Source organism: Salvelinus alpinus, chromosome 29 (genome assembly GCF_045679555.1).
Source record: "Salvelinus alpinus chromosome 29, SLU_Salpinus.1, whole genome shotgun sequence".
In the NCBI taxonomy this organism is placed as follows: domain Eukaryota; kingdom Metazoa; phylum Chordata; class Actinopteri; order Salmoniformes; family Salmonidae; genus Salvelinus; species Salvelinus alpinus.
In genome coordinates this window covers 40,457,640-40,479,449 of record NC_092114.1, presented here as the reverse complement: position 1 = coordinate 40,479,449, position 21,810 = coordinate 40,457,640, and the positions used below count along the sequence as shown (strand labels likewise).

Sequence of the window (21,810 nt, the reverse complement as noted above, 5' to 3'; positions counted from 1 at the left end):
AAGTAAAACATTTCTGTAATCGTTACTGAGAATGTTGTTGTTGTTAATGGGGCTACTTGCACGTATTTTAATGAAATACATTACTTGGCAAAAGTACTTTTGTATTTGACTTTGATATGTTGTATTTTCTAACAAGAAACATTTTTTAAATATCTTTGCCCATCTCTGGCTCTGTTATTTTATCTGTCTTATGTACAAGGGTCTAGAAACCTTATCCTCTACTTAAACCTTTCAGTACACAATCTTCCATTCCTCCATCTGTTCTTATCCTAATCTAATCTAAAAGAACCGGGACAATTGTAGGCTTTCCTCATATCACTTTTACCTGTCCAATCTGGTCCGATCAGTGAAGATGAAAGAACGGAGACGAGAAGAGGAAGGCTAGTCTTTTTCATTTAAAATGATGGCCTACAGTACAATACAGGATTTCAAATCAAATAAAAGGATTCACTGTTAGATGTAGACTAACAGTGAAATGCTTACTTATGGGGCCTTTTCTAACAATGCAGAGTTAAAGATAAGTTGACCATTTTCATAAAAATGGAAATAGTGGCACGGTGAATAACAAATCATTATAATTCAACCCACGCCTGGTTAAAAAAAACACAGGGACATACTGATTGTGTTCCAAATGACACCCTATCCCCTACATCGTGCACTACTTTTAAGCAGGGCCCATAAGGCTCTGGTCAAAAGTAGTGCACTGTAAAGGGAATAGGTTTGCCATTTGGGACATACTGTTGGACTGTACTGGAATGACTTCACAGTAGACCCTGTCACATGTCTACACAAGACAGACAAAGAGAAAAGAACAAGAAAGGGAGGAAGGCTATTGAGACTGGAATTCAATTAAAATGGCCATATCGATGTTTGAGCGGTGTCTTTGGGTAATGACTACTACCTACGCGTGTAGTTGTTACTCTGAAAACAGGAAGCTTTGAAAGGAGTCTACCTGGGTGGTAGCAGCAGTAGAAGGGCTTTTATACTACCCATAGGCATTGTGTCATTATAGGCCTATTTAACCATGGGTAAAATTGCTATGGCATGAATGTAAGCCACTGAATAGGTAAGAAACTTGATGCACCACAACTTTAATGGATCTTTCTAACCAACGTTTAAAATAGGCCTCCATCAGACTAAGCCACTGCAGTGCGTGTAGGATTGAATTAAGCTCACATTCTCATTCTTATTTTACATTACTCCTAACAGGGACTATGTTCAGTAGGAAGAATGTGTTCTTGTATGACACGTTCAGATACTACCTCCTCGTTTCAAAATGTTTTCTCCCTATTGAACACAACATTGGACTCCACTGTATTCATAAAGCGTCTCAACGTAGGAGTGCTGATCTAGGATCAGGTCTCTCCTGTCCATGTATCTTACTCATTATGACCTAAAAGGCTAAACTGATTCTATATCAGCACTCCTACTCCGAGACTCATTGTGAATGCGAGGCCTTGATTCCTCCTCTATCCTCCTGAGACACAGCAATTCATTTTTGTCCTCTCTAGTGGACATCCGTTCTTGGTCCGTATCTCTGAGGCCATACAAGCCACTGTATTAAATCCTGTTGTCCATTTGAGAGGACATTCTGGGCTTTTCAATGATATCGCATGTATGGGGATGTGACCTTGACAATTTTATCTTCCTGCTTCTTAGAAAAATGGCTGCTGTGAAAATTAGCACATTTTATGGAAATTTTGTAAGAAGTGTGTGTAATTATAAATTATAATTTTTGTGAGTTTGATATTCAAATTGCTTCTAGTAAGTGAATATCTCAGGAATAGTTAAGTGAGTTGTCAGGACCGTGTAATACTTTTTGCACGTGAAATAAGAGCTAAATTAAGAGGTTATCAAGAAATGTCCCCTGTAGTGGACACCTGGATGCCGCAGCTAGGTTTTTCACCTACAGTACCCATTGACTATAATGTAAATGTAAAATATTTATGTCCTAATGACCACTACAGAGAACAATTTAGCACTTTAAAAGATAAATAACAATATTTTCCCCCAATTTTTTCTTGGTAACATGTCCCCCCCCCCGAAATACTTTTGTTTATGTAAAAAATAATACATATTTCAGGAGGCAAGAGCAGAAAATAAACTCTGTTCACATACTACCTCCCCATTTCACTCAGCTTCAAAAAATGTCTCCCTACTGAACAAAACCCTCTAGGAGACAGTTCACTGCCACCTCTTTCTCTATCCCTCTCCAGGTCCTGAAAACCCATTTCACTCTTTAACAAACCGTTTTCTCCCCCTTCTGTACACCACTGTTGTCCTCCTCCCCCAGGAGAGCGGCTCCATCTACCTCCAGTTCACCTGCTCCACAGCCATGCAGCTGGACGTGATCTTCGAGGTGCTGGAGGAGTTCGACTGGACCTCCTTTTCCGTGGTGGCTACGCGTCACCACGGCTACGAGGACTTCCTGGCCATGGTGGAGGGCCTGACGGACGGATCCTTCATCGGCTGGGAGAAGAAGGGAGTGGTCATGCTCAACGTCACCGACGACCCGGGAGGGACGCGCACACGCAGGCTGCTCAAGGAGAACGAGGCGCAGGTGAGACGGCTATGACCTTTTTTCAATTTGCTGTACTTTTCTATGGTACAGAAGTAGAGGGAGGATACTGATGGAGAGGGGAGACACAGGAAGAACGGATGCTGTGGATTGAACCCAGGTCTCCGGTGGGGAGGCATGTACAGTTGAAGTCGGAGGATTACTTACACCTTAGCCAAATACATTTAAACTCAGTTTTTCACAATTCCTGACATTTAATCCCATCAACAATTCCCTGTCTTAGGTCAGTTAGGATCACCACTTTATTTTAAGAATGTGAAATGTCAGAATAATAGTAGAGAGAATGATTTATTTCAGCTTTTATTTCTTTCATCACATTCCCAGTGGGTCAGAAGTTTACATACACTCAATTAGTATTTGGTAGCAATACCTTTAAATTGTTTAACTTGGGTCAAACGTTTCAGGTAGCCTTCCACAAGCTTCACCACACTAAGTTGGATGAATTTTGGCCCATTCCTCCTGACAGAGCTGGTGTAACTGAGTCAGTTTTGTAGGCCTCCTTGCTCACACAAGCTTTTTCAGTTCTGCCCATAAATGTTCTATAGGATTGAGGTCCGGGTCTGTGATGGCCACTCCAATACCTTGACTTTGTTGTCCTTAAGCTATTTTGCCACAACTTTGGAAGTATGCTTGGGGTCATTGTCCATTTGGAAGACCCATTTGCGACCAAGCTTTAACTTCCTGACTGATGTCTTGAGATGTTGCTTTAATATATCCACATAATTGTCCTGCCTCATGATGCCATCTATTTTGTGAAGTGCACCAGTCCCTCCTGCAGCAAAGCACCCCCACAACATGATGCTGCCACCCCCGTGCTTCACGGTTGGGATGGTGTTCTTCGGCTTGTTACCACTATGCCACAGGGTCTACACTGGGGACCCTTTTATTCCCTCTTCTTAATCATTTAGTCATTTTCATGTTTATTTCTTTAGACAGGTGTAATGGAATTTGTGCTTTTCTTATAACAAATTTCTGTGTTCTATTCATGTGCTGTTCTATAAACCAATTTCTGTGTTCTATTCATGTGCTGTTCTATAAACCAATTTCTGTGTTCTATTCATGTGCTGTTCTATAAACCAATTTCTGTGTTCATGCAAGTGGCTGACTGTACAAATCCTCACTAGCAGTAGCTGCAATTTGGCAGTATGCCCAGACCTTGTTTTGAGAACGAACGAAAGATATCTCAGTGTCAAGGTCTCCGCTTAGAGAGAAGAAGCATCGTGAGGTATTGGTCTGTCACATGTTATGAAACAAAACGGTAATGATGATTTAATTATGCTAAATCATGCAAGTATAACTTCTCTGTGTATAGCCGTATATAAGACAACTGCAGGGACTGCCCAGGCAGAGCTCCTGATTGATTTGTGTACTGTGGTGCATTGAGTTGGTTGGAACCTCTCCAGCGCACTGACAAATAAAGAATGATTTGTTTAAGATTGACTTTGAGGGTCCCTGTGTAAGAATTTCCACGACACAGGGTTGAGGGTAGAAGGGAGACGGGGAGAGAATAGCTGTGGGACTGGGATTTGATCCCACACTGAAAGGGTAAACATGCAGTTGTGTATACACCCCAGTCCTGCCCATTCCCGGTCTGCACTAAAAACTCCATAGACCATCAGACTGTATAGATGTGCTGCAGATGGTAACTCAACCCGCTATACCAGCCACAGGACTGTAGGGACCTTTGTTGTATTTCATGCCGTCGTCCTGTCTTTGCAGTCCTTTCATCGCAGTGTACCTGTACTGCAGGACAGTGTTTCCTTGTTCCCGGGGACCCTGCTGTGCAGTCTATGCCGGATTTCATTCCTGCTAAGAATTAATTAGACACTAATTAGTACAGAATTGTCTTGGTATCCAATTACCTGAAAGACACTCCAATCACCTGTCTTGGAAAATATGCTAAGATATTCTGCCAGTTTTTCAGAATAGTTTATAAATTAACTGGAATACTTCAAATAGTTCAACCTGGGACATTGAATTCAGTCTTTTCTTCCATGTAATGGAAACCCTGCTGTTGATGGTCTTTTTGATATATATGTAAATAAGAAATAGGAGAATGGACAAAGAGAAAAATAAATGATGTAACGATATGAAATTTCGCCCCCAAAAACTGTCCACTGCTGTAGTCTGAGTGGGAAATGGCCTGAATTTAAATGTTTTCAAAGAGCGCAGTGAACAGGGTCAGCAACCCCCCCCAAAACTGCCACAGTGTGACTGACATCATTTGACCTAGTTTGGTCCAACAAGACTCCCACTTAACTGCTCCCCCCCCCCCCTCCTACCCTCTTCTTCCTCTCCTCCCCCCCCGCTCCTTCCAGGTGCGTCTCCTCTACTGCTCCCAGGAGGAGGCCGCACTGATCTTCAAGGCGGCCTGGGCCTCGGGTCAGGCCGGACACTCCCACATGTGGTTCGCCGTGGGGCCAGCCCTGTCCGGCCTTGGCCTGGAGGGCCTCCCCAAGGCCCTGTTCGCAGTGCGGCCGCAGGGCTGGAGGGACGAGCCCCGCAGGAGGATCGCCAAAGGGGTGTCTGTGCTGACCCACGGAGCCATGGCTTTGAGGAAGGAGTACGGCTGGGCCCGAGGGCCACACTACTTCGCAGGCAACTGCCAGACAGATGGCAACCAGACGCAGAGGGTGCCAGACAGGATCAGGTGAGGAGAGCGGAGGTGCTCCTTCAGAACTCTCAGGGGGGAGAACTGCTCAGCTGTGGCAGAGGAGTGTCACATACTGCTGCTGGCTGTTTTTCTCTCTCTCTCTCTCTCTCTCTCTCTCTCTCTCTCTCTCTCTCTCTCTCTCTCTCTCTCTCTCTCTCTCTCTCTCTCGCTCTCTCGCTCTCTCTCTCATTCTCTCTCTATTTCTCTGCCTGCCTCTTTCTGTCCATCTGCTTCTCTCTATCCTCAGTGTGTCTCTGCCTCTCGTTCTCTCTCTTCTCTTTCTCCCCCTCTCTCTTTCTGTCTCTGTCTATATCGGCCTCTTTGTCTTTCCTTATCTCTCTCTCTCTGCCTTTCTCTGTCATCGCTGATTATCTCTGTGTCTGTCTCGTCCCCTCTCTCTCTCTCTCCCCCTTGTCTGCCTCTCTCTCCCCATCAACAGCTGAAACACTTCAACCTCTCTTTCTCTCTCTCTCTCTCTCGCCCTCATTTTCTCTCTCTCTCCCTGTCTAGTTCTCAGTTGTGTATGAGAAGTCTCTGTATCTCCCTCCGTCTGTCTTTTGCTGCCTGTCAACCGTGTCTCATAGGTGACTCCTCCAAGTCCCTCTCGTGTCATTCGTCAGTACATTTGTCTGAAAGATACATGAGCCATGTGTACATGCTGTATGTCTGTGTCCGTCCGTATACAGTACGTGTCAGAATAAAGTAAATAGCCATGAATCACAATCAGAACATGAGTCATGTTCCTGTGTTGAAGTGAAGATACATGAACCATTCTAATTTGTGAATCAAGTTAAAGATACATGACTTATGCCCATATGAATCAAGTTAAAAGGTGCAAGACTTGTTGCGTTCATGTAAATTAAGTTAAAGATACAGTTGAAGTCAGAAGTTTACATACACCTTAGCCAAATACATTTAAACTCAGTTTTTCACAATTCCTGACATTTAATTCTAATAACAATTCCCTGTCTTAGGTCAGTCAGGATCCCCACTTTATTTTAAGAATGTGAAATGTCAGAATAATAGTAGAGAGAATCATTTATTTTGGCTTTTATTTCTTTCATCACATTCCCAGTGGGTCAGAAGTTTACATACACTCAATTAGTATTTGGTAGCATTGCCTTTAAATTGTTTAACTTGGCTCAAACGTTTCGTGTAGCCTTCCAAATCAAATGTATTTATATAGCCCTTACATCAGCTGATATATCAAAGTGCTGTACAGAAACCCAGCCTAAAATCCCAAACAGCAAGCAATGCAGGTGTAGAAGCACGGTGGCTAGGAAAAACTCCCTAGAAAGGCCAAAACCTAGGAAGAAACCTTGAGAGGAACCAGGCTATGAGGGGTGGCCAGTCCTCTTCTGGCTGTGCCGGGTGGAGATTATAACAGAACATGGCCAAGATGTTCAAATGTTCATAAATGACCAGCATGGTCAAATAATAATAATCACAGTAGTTGTCGAGGGTGCAACAAGTCAGCACCTCAGGAGTAAATGTCAGTTGGATTTTCATAGCCGATCATTGAGAGTATCTCTACCGCTCCTGCTGTCTCTAGAGAGTTGAAAACAGCAGGTCTGGGACAGGTAGCACATCCGGTGAACAGGTCAGGGTTCCATAGCCGCAGGCAGAACAGTTGAAACTGGAGCAGCAGCACGGCCAGGTGGACTGGGGAGAGCAAGGAGTCATCATGCCAGGTAGTCCTGAGGCATGGTCCTAGGGCTCAGGTCCTCCGAGAGAGAGAAAGAAAGAAAGAGAGAAAGAGAGAATTAGAGAGCATACTTAACCTCTCTAGGGTACGTGAGGCGGTAGCGTCCCACCTCTTCAACAGCCAGTGAAACTGCAGGGCGCCAAATTCAAAACAACAGAAATCCCATAATTAAAATTCCTCAAACATACATGTATTTTACACCATTTTAAAGATTCACTTGTTGTAAATCCAGCCACAGTGTCCGATTTCAAAAAGGCTTTACGACGAAAGCAAACCAAACAGTTATGTTAGGTGAGTGCCTATTCACAGAATAACACAGTCATTTTTCCAGCCAAAGAGAGGATTCACAATAAGCAGAAATATAGATCAAATTAATCACTTACCTTTGATGATCTTCATCAGATGACACTCATAGGACTTCATGTTACACAATACATGTATGTTTTGTTCGGTAAAGTTCATATTTATATCCAGAAATCTGAGTTTACATTGGCGCCTTACGTTCAGAAGTTCCAAAACATCCTTTGATTTTGCAGTGAGACACATCAATTTACAGGAATACTCATAATAAACATTGCTAAAAGATACAACTGTTATGCATGGAATTTTAGATGCACTTCTCCTTAATACAACCGCTGTGTCAGATTTCAAAAAAGCTTTACGGAAAAAGCAAACCATGCAATAATCTGAGTCGGCGCTCAGAGCCCAATCAAGACACAAATATATCCGCCATATTGTGCAGTCAACAGAAGTCAGAAATAACATTATAAACATTCACTTACCTTTGATGATCTTCATCAGAATGGTAAGGAATCCCAGTTCCACAATAAATGTTTGTTTTTTTCGATAATGTCCATCATTTATGTCCAAATTCCTCCTTGTTGTTCTAGCGTTCAGTACACTTTCCAAACTCACGACGCACGGGCAAGTCCAGCGGAAAGTATGGACGAAAAGTTAAAAAAGTTATATTACAGTCCGTATAAACATGACAAACGAAGTATTGAATCAATCTTTAGGATGTTTTTAACATAATTCTTCAATAATGTTCCAACCGGAGTATTCCTCAGAAGTGCGATGGAACAGAGCTCGCACTCACGTGAACGCGCATGGTCAGCGCATGTTCAGGTCATGATAGACCTTACTCATTCCCCTCTCCTTCGGCCCCACTTCACAGTAGAAGCATCAGACAAGGGTCTAAAGACTGTTGACATCTAGTGGAAGCCTTAGGAAGTGCAATATCCCACTGTATCTTCAATAGGAGCTGAGTTGAAAATCGACCAACCTCAGATTTCCCACTTCCTGGTTGGATTTTTTCTCAGGTTTTTGCCTGCCATATGAGTTCTGTTATACTCACAGACATCATTCAAACAGTTTTAGAAGCTTCAGAGTGTTTTCTATCCAAATCTACTAATAATATGTATATTCTAGCTTTTATGGCTTTGTAGCAGGCAGTTTACTCTCGGCATGCTTTTCATCCGGACGTGAAAATACTGCCCCCTACCCCAAAGAAGTTAAATTCACACAGGACACCGGATAAGACAGGAGAAATACTCCAGATATAACAGACTGACCCTAGCCTCCAGACACATAAACTTGTGCAGCATAAATACTGAAGGCTCAGACAGGAGGGGTCAGGAGACACTGTGGCCCCATCCGATGATACCCCCGGACAGGGCCAAACAGGCAGGATATAACCCACCCACTTTGCCAAAGCACAGCCTCCACACCACTAGAGGGATATCTTCAACCACCAACTTACCATCCTGAGACAAGGCAGAGTATAGCCCACAAAGATCTCCACCACGGCACAACACAAGGGGGGGCGCCAACCCAGACAGGAAGACCACGTCAGTGACTCAACCCACTCAAGTGACGCACCCCTCCTAGGGACGGCATGGAAGAGCACCAGTAAGCCAGTGACTCAGCCCCTGTAATAGGGTTAGAGGCAGAAAATCCCAGTGGAGAGAGGGGAACCGGCCAGGCAGAGACAGCAAGGGCGGATTGATGCTCCAGAGCCTTTCCATTCACCTTCACACTCCTGGGCCAGACTACACTCAATCATATGACCTACTGAAGAGATGAGTCTTCAGTAAAGACTTAAAGGTTGAGACCGAGTCTGCGTCTCTCACATGGGTAGGCAGACCATTCCATAAAAATTGAGCTCTATAAGAGAAAGCCCTGTCTCCAGCTGTTTGCTTAAATATTCTAGGGACAATTAGGAGGCCTGCGTCTTGTGACCGTAGCGTACGTGTAGGTATGTACAGCAGGACCAAAAGATAGGTAGGAGCAAGCCCATGTAATGCTTTGTAGGTTAGCAGTAAAACCTTGAAATCAGCCCTTGCCTTAACAGGAACCCAGTGTAGGGAGGCTAGCACTGGAGTAATATGATCACATTTTTTGGTTCTAGTCAGGATTCTAGCAGCCGTATTTAGCACTAACTGAAGTTTATTTAGTGCTTTATCCGGGTAGCCGGAAAGTAGAGCATTGCAGTAGTCTAACCTAGAAGTGATAAAAGCATGGATTAATTTTTATGCATCATTTTTGGACAGAAAGTTTCTGATTTTTGCAATGTTACGTAGATGGAAAAAGCTGTCCTTGAAATAGTCTTGATATGTTCGTCAAAAGAGAGATCAGGGTCCAGAGTAACGCCGAGGTCCTTCACAGTTTTATTTGAGACGACTGTACAAGCATCAAGATTAATTGTCAGATTCAACAGAAGATCTCTTTGTTTCTTGGGACCTAGAACAAGCACCTCTGTTTTGTCCGAGTTTAAAAGTAGAAAGTTTGCAGCCATCCACTTCCTTATGTCTGAAACACAGGCTTCCAGGGAGGGCAATTTTGAGGCTTCACCATGTTTCATTGAAATGTACAGCTGTGTGTCATCCGCATAGCAGTGAAAGTTAACATTATGTTTTCGAATGACATCCCCAAGAGGTAAAATATATAGTGAAAACAATAGTGGTCCTAAAACGGAGCCTTGAGGAACACCGAAATTTACAGTTGATTTGTCAGAGGACAAACCATTCACAGAGACAAATTGATGGTGTAACGGAGTCAGGATTGTAGGCCTCCTTGCTCGCACACGCTTTTTCAGTTCTGCCTACAAATTTTCTATGGGATTGAGGTCAGGGCTTTGTGATGGCCACTCCAATACCTTGACTTTGTTGTCCTTAAGCCATTTTGCCACAACTTTGGAAGTATGCTTGGGGTCATTGTCCAGTTGGAAGACCCATTTGCGACCAAGCTTTAACTTCCTGACTGATGTCTTGAAATGTTGCTTCAATATATCCACATAATTTTCTTTCCTCATGATGCCATCTATTTTGTGAAGTGCACCAGTCCCTCCTGCAGCAAAGTCCCCCCCACAACTTGATGCTGCCACCCCCGTGCTTCACGGTTGGGATGGTGTTCTTCGGCTTGCAAGCCTCCCCCTTACTCCTCCAAACATAGATGGTCATTATGGCCAAACAGTTCTATTTTTGTTTCATCAGATCAGAGGACATTTCTCCAAAAAGTACAGTCTTTGTCCCCATGTGCAGTTGCAAACCGTAGTCTTTCTTTTTTATGGCGGTTTTGGAGCAGTGGCATCTTCATTGCTGAGAGGCCTTTCAGGTTATGTCAATATAGGACTTGTTTTACTGTGGATATAGATACCTTTGTACCTGTTTCTTCCAGCATCTTCACAAGGTCCTTTGCTGTTGTTCTGGGATTGATTTGCACTTTTCCCACCAAAGTACGTTCATTTCTAGGAGACAGAACACGTCTCCTTCCTGAGCGGTATGACGGCTGCGTGGTCCCATGGTGTTTATACTTTATACATTGCCAGTGGGTCAGAAGTTTACATATACTCAAATAGTATTTGGTAGCATTGCCTTTAAATTGTTTAACTTGTGTCAAACGTTTTGGGTAGCCTTCCACAAGCTTCCCAAAATAAGTTGGGTGAATTTTGGCCCATTCCTCCTGACAGAGCTGGTGTAACTGAGTCAGGGTCCCATGGCTGCATGGTCCCATTTGTACAGATGAACGTGGTACCTTCAGGCGTTTGAAAATTGCTTCCAAGGATGAACCAGACTTGTGGAGGTCTACAATTTTTTTTTCTGAGGTCTTGGCTGATTTCTTTTGATTTCCCCATGATGTCAAGCAAAGAGGCACTGAGTTTGAAGGTAGGCATTGACATACATCTACAGGTACACCTCCAATTGACTCAAATGATGTCAATTAGCCTATCAGAAGCTTCTATAGCCATGACATCATTTTCTGGAATTTTCCAAGCTGTTTAAAGGCACAGTCAACTTAGTGTATGTAAACTTCTGACCCACTGGAATTGTAATACAGTGAATTATAAGTAAAATAATCTGTCTGTAAACAATTGTTGGAAAAATGACTTGTGTCATACACAAAGTAGATGTCCTAACCTAAGTGTATGTAAACTTCCGACTTCAACTGTACATAGCTTGTTGAGTCAATGTGAATCAAGTTAAAGATACTGTGCATGCCATGTTGAGTCCATGTAAATCAAGTTAAAATACATGACTTGTCTATGCTAATCAAGCTAGTTTATTGACTAGCATTGGGGGATTTAATGAACTGCTGAGGATGTATTCCATAATAACTACAAAGGCCTGGTCAAACTTTATTTGGATAGTCCGGATTTTCAATCTGTAGATGCTGTGCAGATGGTCATACTATCATCAAACTATCTGTTGATAAGCAAACTGCTTGGTAAGGTTACGGTTAGTGTTAGGTTTAGAGTAAGGGTTAGGGCTAGGGTTAAGTTTAGGGTTAGGATAAGGGTAAGGGTTAGGGCTAAGGTTAGTAGATCGTTAGTTGAAATGTTACTGATAGGCTATAGATACAGTGCCTTCAGAAAGTATTCATACCCCTTTACTTATTCCACATTTCACGTGTGTTACAGCCTGAATTCAAAATGGATTAAATATATATATATATTTCTCACACATCTACACACAAAAAGTGAAAACATATTTTTAGAAATGTGTAGAAATGTATTGAAAATGAAATACAGAAATATCTAATTTACATAAATATTCACACCCCTGTGTCAATACATGTAAGAGTCCCCTTTGGCAGCGATTACAGCGGTAAGTCTTTCTGAGTAATTCGCTAAGAGCTTTGCACACCTGGATTGTGCAACATTAACCCGTTATTCTTTTAAGAATTCTTCAAGCTCTGTCAAATTGGTTGTTATTCATTGCTAGACACAACCATTTTCAGGTCTTGCCATAGATTTTCAAGCAGATTTAAGTAAAAACTGTTACTCAGCCACTCAAGAACATTCACTGTCTTCTTGATAAGAAACTATAGTGTAGATTTGGCCTTGTGTTTCAGGTTATAGTCCTGCAGAAAGGTGAATTAATTTCCCAGTGTCTGGTGGAAAGCAGACTGAACCAGGTTTTCCTCTAGGATTTTGCCTTTGCCTCAATTCTGTTTATTTTTTATCCTGAAATGACGATTACAAGATTACGATTACCCATAACATAAAGCAGCCACCACTAAGCTTGAAAATTTAGAGAGTGGTACTCAGTAATGTGTTGAATTCAGGACAAAAAGTTAATTGCTTTGCCACATTTTTTGCAGTATTACTTTATTGCCTTGTTGCAAACAGGAGACATGTTTTGAAGAAAAAAAAAATAATCTGTACAATCTTTTCACTCAGTCAATTAGTTTAGTTTTTTTGAGTTTCTACAATGTTGTTGATCCATCCTCAGTTTTCTCCTATAACAACCATTAAACTCTGTAACTAAACTATGTAACTGTTTTATAGTCACCATTGGCTTCATTGTGAAATCCCTGAGCGGTTTCCTTCCTCTCTGGCAACTGAGTTAGGAAGGACACCTGTTTCTTTGTCACTTCCTGACCTTAGATATCTCTGTTTTTCTATATATTTTGGTTAGGTCAGGGTGTGACTAGGGTGGGTACGCTAGTTTTTGTATGTCTAGTGTTTTTGTATGTCTAGGATTTTTTGTATGTCTAGGGGTTTTTGTATGTCTATGTTGGCCTGATATGGTTCCCAATCAGAGACAGCTGTTTATCGTTGTCTCTGATTGGGGATCATATTTAGGTAGCCATTTTCCTCGTTTGTGTTGTGGGATCTTGTTTTTGTATAGCTGCCTTGTACACTGCAATACTGCACGTTTCTTATATTCTTTGTTGTTTTTGTTGTAAGTTTCACTATTAAAGAATGTGGAACTCTACGCACGCTGCGCCTTGGTCCGATCCTTTCAATGAACGTGACAATCTTTGTAGTGACTGGGTTTATTGATACGCCATCCAAAGTGTAATTAATAACTTCACCATGCTCAAAGGGATATTAAAAAGTATGCTTTTCTTATTTTTACCCTACAAATAGGTGCCCTTCTTTACTGTCATTGGAAAACCTCCCTGGTCTTTGTGGTTGAATCTGTGTTTGAAATTCACTACTTGACTGAGGGACCTTACAGATAATATGTGTGGGGTACAGAGATGAGGTAGTCATTCAAAAAATCGTGTTAAACACTATTATCGCACACAAAGTAAGTCCATGCAACCTATTGTGACTTGTTAAGCACATTTTTACTCCTGAACTTATTTTGACTTGCCATAACAATACGTATTGAAATTACATATTTATTGACACGACATTTCAGCTTTTCACTTTTTATTCATGTGTACAAATTTCAAAAAACATAATTCCACTTTGACATTATTACAAGAAATCTCAATGTAATCAATTTCAAGGGGTGTCAATACTTTCTGAAGGCAGTAAATTGTTACCAAAGGCCTAAATGGTACCAATTTATGTATTAATTACCACCTACTGTTCATTCATTTTTGATGTGTCAGCTATAATGGGTCTCTTTAATACATTTATTTGACCAGACAAGGTAAAACTACAATTATCTACCTCTCACCACTCTCCCTTCTTTTTCTCACAATTCTTTCTATCTTTCATCTGCATCCCCTTCCGTACCTCTCTGCTCCTCTGTCATCCCTGCACCCCTCTCTCCTCCCTCTATCTCTCCCACCGCTATGCTCTTTATGCTTTGTTTTTATTACACCATTCAATCTCATCCTCAATCTAATTTCCTTCTCTCTCCCCTCCATCCCTCCCTCCCTCCCTCCTTCCCTCCCACGCTCTCCCATCTATTGTCATTTCACAACCCTCTCTCTCTCTCTCTTCTCTTCCTCCCTGGTTCATTCTCTCCTTTTCTCATCACTCCGTCTCTTCCCTTTACCTTCTCTTCCTTTTCCCCCCATCTCTCTCCTCCCTTGGCCCGACTCTAAAAGGGATCTGATGCTTCATCGTTTTACATGTAAATAGGATAATTGATTGTGGTGGCTTAGATATGTGGAAGTAGAGTAGTGGCCTGAGGGCACACACACTTAATGTGTTGTGAAAAGTGTTATATACAATTTTAAATTGTACATAACTGCCTTAATGTTGCTGGATCCCAGGAAGAGTAGCTGCTGCCTAATGCTAATGGGGATCCTTAATAAATTCAAATACAAATGCAGGGTATAAATATTGGAGGCAGTCACACACAGCCACGAACCCAACCAGCCACCAAAGCTCCTCTGGCCTCTCTCTGTATCTCCCGCGCCATCACTATCATGGCAGGAGCACTGTCAACAGCATAGGGACACACCAAACAGTTCCCATACCCGTCCCGTTTCCTAATGGAGGCGCTGGCACCAGTGAGGCATGGGAGAATCTAATAGAAGGGGGGAGGGGGGGCATGCAAATGCAGCTCTAAAGAGAGTACATTCATATGAATGTTGTCTGATGTTTAAATAGCTAGTAACCCCCCACCCCAAACCCTTCACCCCTACTCCCCATATCACTCTCTCTCACTCGCTTTCCCACTTTGCCTATCCCTCTCCCTCTCTCTCTCCCTCTCTCTCTCCCTCTCTCTCTCTCTCTCTCTTTCCTGTCTACTCTCTCTCCCTCTCTCTCTCTCTCTCTCTCTCTCTCTCTCTCTCTCTCTTTCTCTCTTGCTCTCTCTATTCCCCCCTCCATCTTTCTCTGTCTGAATGCATTAGCCATTATGAGTTGTCTTTGTTACGGTGCGAGAGACAAATCTATATTCAAATATTCCGTAGCTTGTTCACCTCACAATGTTTCGGCATCAGTGGAAACACATGTAATGTCAATGACGGTGTGTCGCCATGACAACATGGCACTCACCCAGAGAGATCCGCGGCATTGCAGAGTTCAAGTGAGCGCTAACATTAACACATTGTCTTTCTTCATCTTATAAGAAAAGCAACTTCTGAATAGTTTTGTGTTTGTCAGCAGAATTTCTCCTCTATTTTTCCAAACCATGAAATAATCATTTGAATGTAGAATAGAGACCGAGGGTGTTTTCTGCTTTCATTTTTTTCTGCTTTCTATTGGATTTCTGTTTGCCGTCAGTATTCTCTTTATAGGCTTGGTTGGACAAATCATGTGTGAAAAGTTCTAATGCCCTTTGTGACTCCTTCATACAGCCTTAATAAACATATACAGCCTTCTAGCTCATTTGCATTGCATTCCATTACTTTGCATTCCATTATTGCCCCTCATATACTGTATACAGTAGCAACAGGAAGGATAGGAAGATCAGCACAGCCCTAGAAGTAGGGCTCCAGCCTGTCTTATCATGTGCCAGAATGTGAATAATTTCTCCTACTATATGATCTAGAAATACCCATAAATTATAGGTCATAATTCAGCTCAATACTCTTGTGAAGTTCGAGAGAGGGCAGTGGGTGAGACGCAGATAAACATCTCATATTACGTGGTAGGCTTTCTATGTGACAGCCTCGTATAAATAATGGCTGGATGAAAGGAAATGAGGGCATCTTCAATCAGCGATTGCTGCATCACGAAAACAAGAAAGCGCTGACGACAAGATTCCAAATGCCTTTTGAAGGAAGGGAGAGAAAAAGTGAACCGCCGTTGGTTTTTTAACATTCTATCTGACTGGCGTCCTCTGTGAATGGTGCTTTTAGGTGCAGTGTTGTCATGGTGACACAGAAGCATCTCAGACTCTGTAACCGACAGACTGCCTCTAACGGCAACATGAAAAACATGAAAGCCAACAGCTAGTGTAGTTTGCTCTATAGCTTTTACCCCTGATTATCAGGGTAGGGCTGGGAAACCATTAGCACTCTCGATATCAACGCGATACAGATGCGTTGAAGACTATGGAAAATAGCCTGCCTACCCTACATCGCTGCATACTGCAGTCTTTGCAAATCTCAACCACTCACAATTTCTGCACATTATTCATGTGATAAGCAGAAACTACTCGCCGTTTGCGGAACTTTGGCTACTCCAAAGGCGAGCTCACATGTTTTATTCATCAAGTAATTGATTTATTTACATTTCATGTCACGTAGCTACCTGTAACTGTACATGGCTGGAACATAATAACAAGCAGCTTGGGACATAGAGAGATCTTTAGTGTAGTGCCTAACTGCCCACCTGCATCCTGCTGTCTCTCACCCTGTCACTCTGCCACTCTAGTCTTTCAACTACAAAGCTTGCAGCTGAAGACACATGAAAGATATCTAGTATTAAGTGTCCCCTGCTTCTCTCGTTCCCTCTCTCGCTCTCCCACTCTCGCTGCCTCTCTCTCTCTCGCTCTGCCACTCTCTCATCGCCTTCCCTGTCACTTCCAGCTAAAACTTGAATCTTGCTGAAAGTCTAGCATGCCACTCCGTTTCTCTGTTTTTCCGTCTCCTGTTTCTCAGTTTCTCTGTCTGTCTGTGCTGAAAGTTGTTTCGTGTGCCTCTCTATTCTCTCTGTTTCCCTGTTTCTATTTCTTTCTGTCTGCCATTCCCACACTCCCTTTCCTGTCTTCCAGGTTTTTCAGTAACATTACGCTGAGTGGCCGGGACTACTCGTTCAACAGCGATGGCTACCTGTCTAATCCAGTGCTGGACGTGATTTCCTACTCCGAGGGGAAAGGCTGGGAGGAGGTCAGTGAGTTAGCGTGCTAACCGCTAATTATCTGACACGCTCGCTAACCACCATTTCACACCCATCAAGTCTGGCTAACTTATCCTCCTGCACACGTACACACACTCTCTCCCCTCAACTTGCTAACCACCCTTACCGCACTATCACAGTCCATCGGATGTGTCTACTTACCCCTTATTTAACGTTTTGCCAACCTTGTTAGCTTTTGTTAACTGGCTAACTCGACGTCTAATGTTTGTTCCCCCGAGAGAGAGAAAGCCCATGCACTTGCCTCAGCTCTCCATTCACTCCATTCCTGCTGTTTTCAACTAACCTTTCAGCACTCTGTACGTTTACCCACATTGTTGCCTCAAGGCCTGGGGATTCCATGATATCCATTCACAACAGGAGGAATTTGTTCAGCATGAACCGTGATATGCCTCAGTACTGTCAAGGTGGGATAATCTGACCCAGTTGCAGCTGTATGATAACATGGACTCTGTAGTAGTGCTCCTTCAGTTAATTTCCTATCTCCTCTGAGTGCTCTGGGCTCTGATCAGTAAGGGTGAGTGAACAAACAGTGGACGATTGAGCTCTGGGACCAATTTTTGACCCGAGACCACATTATGTAATGGAAAAAGTCTGACCGCTTCAAATCAAATCGTATTGTATTGGTCGGATACACGTTTACACATGACCACAAATTATATACTGTGCGTCTGTAGTCTCCATAGATCCGTAAATACTGTAACTTACTGTTCCCTATAGTATAAAATAGCCCTGATTCCAAATATTAGGATAATAATATAAACGTGTAGGCCATTCCATGGTCGACAGGTATACGTCTAATACATTGTGGTGATATTAGAACCTGACAAGTTCAAGTAACCCTGAAGAAGAACTGAGGAAATGGTTCTCTCAAAGCACTCACTTGAATTCATTAGTGAATCACTTCAACACAGGTTGCGTTCACTTCTGGTTTTTATTTTTCCCCAGTATGCAGTCTCCAATGTAAGCTTGACCGCCGAGACACCGAAACACTCTCAAGTGTTTAGTACATGCCACACTTACCGCAAACCGACGCAGTGAACAAAAGAGAAGTGTGCATCGCACAAAGGTTTCCTTTTTCCTCCTCACGATCCATATACAGTTGAAGTCGGACGTTTACATACACTTAGGTTGGAGTCATTAAAACTCGTTTTTCAACCACTCCACAAATTTCTTGTTAACAAACTATAGTTTTGGCAAGTCGGTTAGGACATCTACTTTGTGCCTGACACAAGTAATTTTTCCAACAATTGTTTACAGACAGATTATTTCACTTATAATTCACTGTATCACAATTCCAATGGGTCAGAAGTTTACATACACTAAGTTGATTGTGCCTTTAAACAGCTTAGAAAATTCCAGAAAATTATGTCATGGCTTTAGAAGCTTCTGATAGGCTAATTGACATCATTTGAGTCAATTGGAGGTGTACCTGTGGATGTATTTCAAGGACTACCTTCAAACTCAGTGCCTCTTCGCTTGACATCATGAGAAAATCTAAATAAATCAGCCAAGACCTCAGAAAAAAAATTGTAGATCTCCACAAGTCTGGTTCATCCTTGGGAGCAATGTCCAAACGCCTGAAGGTACTACGTTCATTTGTACAAACAATAGTACGCAAGTATAAACACCATGGGACCACACAGCCGTCATACCGCTCAGGAAGGAGACGCGTTCTGTCTCCTAGAGATTAATGTACTGTGGTGCGAAAAGTGCAAATCAATCCCAGAACAACAGCAAAGGACCTTGTGAAGATGCTGGAGGAAACAGGTACAAAAGGTTCTATATCCACAGTAAAACGAGTCCTATATCGACATAACCTGAAAGGCCGCTCAGCAAGGAAGAAGCCACTGCTTCAAAACCGCCATAAAAAAGCCAGACTACCGTTTGCAACTGCACATGGGGACAAAGATTGTAATTTTTGGAGAAATGTCCTCTGGTCTGATGAAACAAATATAGAACTGTTTGGCCATAATGTCCATCGTTATGTTTGGAGGAAAAAGGAGGAGGCCTGCAAGCCGAAGAACACCATCCCAACCGTGAAGCACGGGGGTGGCAGCATCATGTTGTGGGGGTGCTTTGCTGCAGGAGAGACTGGTGCACTTCACAAAATAGATGGCATCATGAGGAAAGAAAATTATGTGGATATATTGAAGCAACATCTCAAGACATCAGTCAGGAAGTTAAAGCTTGGTTGCAAATGGGTCTTCCAAATGGACAATGACCCCAAGCATACTTCCAAATTTGTGGCAAAATAGCTTAAGGACAACAAAGTCAAGGTATTGGAGTGGCCATCACAAACCCGGACCTCAATCCTATAGAACATTTGTGGGCAGAACTGAAAAAGTGTGTGTGAGCAAGGAGGGCTACAATCCTGACTCCGTTACACCAGCTCTGTCAGGAGGAATGGGCCAAAATTCACCCAAATTATTGTGGGAAGCTTGTGGAAGGCTACCCGAAATGTTTGACCCAAGTTAAACAATTAACTGCAATTATACAAAATACTAATTGTGTATGTAAACTTCCGAGCCACTGGGAATGTGATGAAAGAAATAAAAGCTGAAATAAATCATTCTCTCTACTATTATTCTGACATTTCACATTCTTAAAATAAATTGGTGATCCTGACTGACCTAAGACAGGGAATTTTTACTAGGATTAAATGTCAGGAATTGTGAGAAACTGAGTTTAAATGTATTTGGCTAAGGTGTATGTAAACTTCCGACTTCAACTGTACTTCCTAAATGGCTCTAAATGATCTCCTTGCAGGTTGGCACGTGGCAGAACGGTGTTCTGGATCTCATTATCCAGCCCTTTTCACGCTACGGCTCCTTCCTCAAGCCGCTGGATGACACCCAGCACCTCAAGGTGGTCACCCTGGAGGAGAGGCCCTTTGTCATTGTGGAGCCAGCTGACCCAGGCACCAACTCCTGCATCCGGGACTCGGTGCCCTGCAGACTACCGCTCAACACCACCAAGTAAGGCCTGCTACTGGGACGGATGTATTTAACCATGACCTACCCTGGTCTAACCATGGAGATATTTAACCATGACTGACCATGGTCTAACCATGCAGATGTTTAACCATGACTGACCCTGGTCTAACCATGTAGATATTTGTTACCATGACCAACATGTAACCAACATAGTTTAAATGTTGTAACTATCATAAGCGTAAAGGGTAATACAAAAATGATAATTGTGGTTGGCCATGTTGCTCCTCAGTATTGATATCGTTTATTGAGAGTGTGTTTCAAATACAATGTTTTACTCCACTCTACCTATGATGTCACATGGTTACATTCCCTCCCCTCAAGCCATTCAGGGATAAGAATTGCAGGGAATTTGTAAAGATTTAGCAACTGAATTGCAGTAAGTAATAAACCCTTTAAACTTTTAAAATGTCTTTATAATTGTCAAGGTAAATCTATGCCATGCGCCACAATGGTGCCCAGTGACCCTATGACATCATCAGCTTCATTGCTCTACTATAGATTTTGACAAACAGCTCCGGGCTACACACAAGGTAGAAATATACTTTGAAATATTAAAAAACCTTACATGTTTGGGATGCAGCGTAGTCTAACCAGTAACCACATGTTTTGCCATTTTTTTTCATTGACATGCTGTTGTTCATTCTCTCTTGTCCTCTTTTATAAACTCTCACTCGGTGTTTCACAGTCTGTCCTGGTCTCTGGAGGTCTGTTAGTGTGTTATGTGTTCCCAGCCTGTCTCTGATGCCTGGTAACAAGGCCTGCTGAAAGTTCCATCAATTGTATTGGCTCAGGGAGATTGCCCCGGTTAATCAGCCTGCTTTTAACATTCCATTGGCATCGCAACACCTGCGCTGCCTGGTTGGTTATCATAGTGGGCATACAGGGAGGGACCACACATTGATATTTGCCCAGTTAAACTTAACTTTTAATATGTCATTAGGCTTTTTCTGTCGACATTCCTATTGTAAAGCTACATGCTTGAGAGTCCACGTATGCCCTGTTAAATCTCCTCATCCCCTGCTGAGGATAACCCACCCTGAAAAATGACAATTAATCCAGTTTTTATGCAGTCCTCCTCCTCCTCTCCTGTCTGTTCTGATATGCCTCCCTTCTCTAAAACTGAGCAGTCCAACTACAGGCAGTATTGATCCAGCAACTACAGCTCTCGCTAATAATTCATACATTCCTCCTTGCCCTTCTGTGTCTCCCTTCTGTTTCTCTCTTTCCTCTGCCTCCTGTCTCTAACATCTCCCTCCCTGTCTTTCTCTCCTTCCCTCCCTCCCTCGCTCTATCTGTAACCACAGTGTGCCGGTGGATGAGAAATCGTCGAAGCACTGCTGCAAAGGCTTCTGCATTGACGTCCTCAAGCGATTGGCCAAAATAGTGGGCTTCTCCTATGACCTCTACCTGGTGACCAATGGCAGACACGGGAAGAGGGGGAGTGATGGGCAGTGGAATGGCATGGTCGGGGAGGTCAGGGGTCATGTATTTCTTCTTCTCTCTTTCTTTTCGTATTCAAATAACGTGTTCAAGGGGTGCCATGCAATTCCTCCTCAAAATCCCCTGAAAGTAAACGGGAGACAGAATGAGACCAAGAACTGTCAAATAGATTAGTATTCCCATGGAGAAGTAACTCGGGAGTGTTTGGCGTGGAGTCTTGGGCAAATGCCTCGCTATTTCCAGGGAAGACAATCCCCCTCTGGGTGCCGGGATTAATACGGGTGGCTAACAGAGAAGAGATGGGGATGTGTCAACCCACATTCACAGTGACAGCACAGCTAAGGGTGTGTTGCTGTGTTTATACAGCCACCGGGTGGCTAGACTGCTGCTACTACCAGGTGCAGGTGTCCCTTTTCCCCCACCGTGAGGCTCCTCAGTTGCACAACT

The 21,810-nt window shown here is 42.8% G+C and overlaps 1 protein-coding gene across 2 annotated transcripts in view; it reads left to right on the top strand.

Moving 5' to 3' along the window:
* Nucleotides 1–21,810, top strand: part of LOC139558727 (glutamate receptor ionotropic, NMDA 2D-like) — a 57,981-nt gene that overhangs the window by 19,349 nt on the left and 16,822 nt on the right. Inside the window, exons 3-7 of one of the 2 annotated variants that reach the window (XM_071374100.1) lie at nucleotides 2,294–2,560; nucleotides 4,897–5,228; nucleotides 16,785–16,899; nucleotides 19,697–19,905; nucleotides 21,228–21,396. In XM_071374100.1, the coding sequence (XP_071230201.1) occupies nucleotides 2,294–2,560; nucleotides 4,897–5,228; nucleotides 16,785–16,899; nucleotides 19,697–19,905; nucleotides 21,228–21,396 (1,092 nt within the window). Of the gene's footprint in view, nucleotides 1–2,293; nucleotides 2,561–4,896; nucleotides 5,229–16,599; nucleotides 16,900–19,696; nucleotides 19,906–21,227; nucleotides 21,397–21,810 lie in introns of those variants that run through there. The other variant, XM_071374101.1, reaches the window with a different exon arrangement.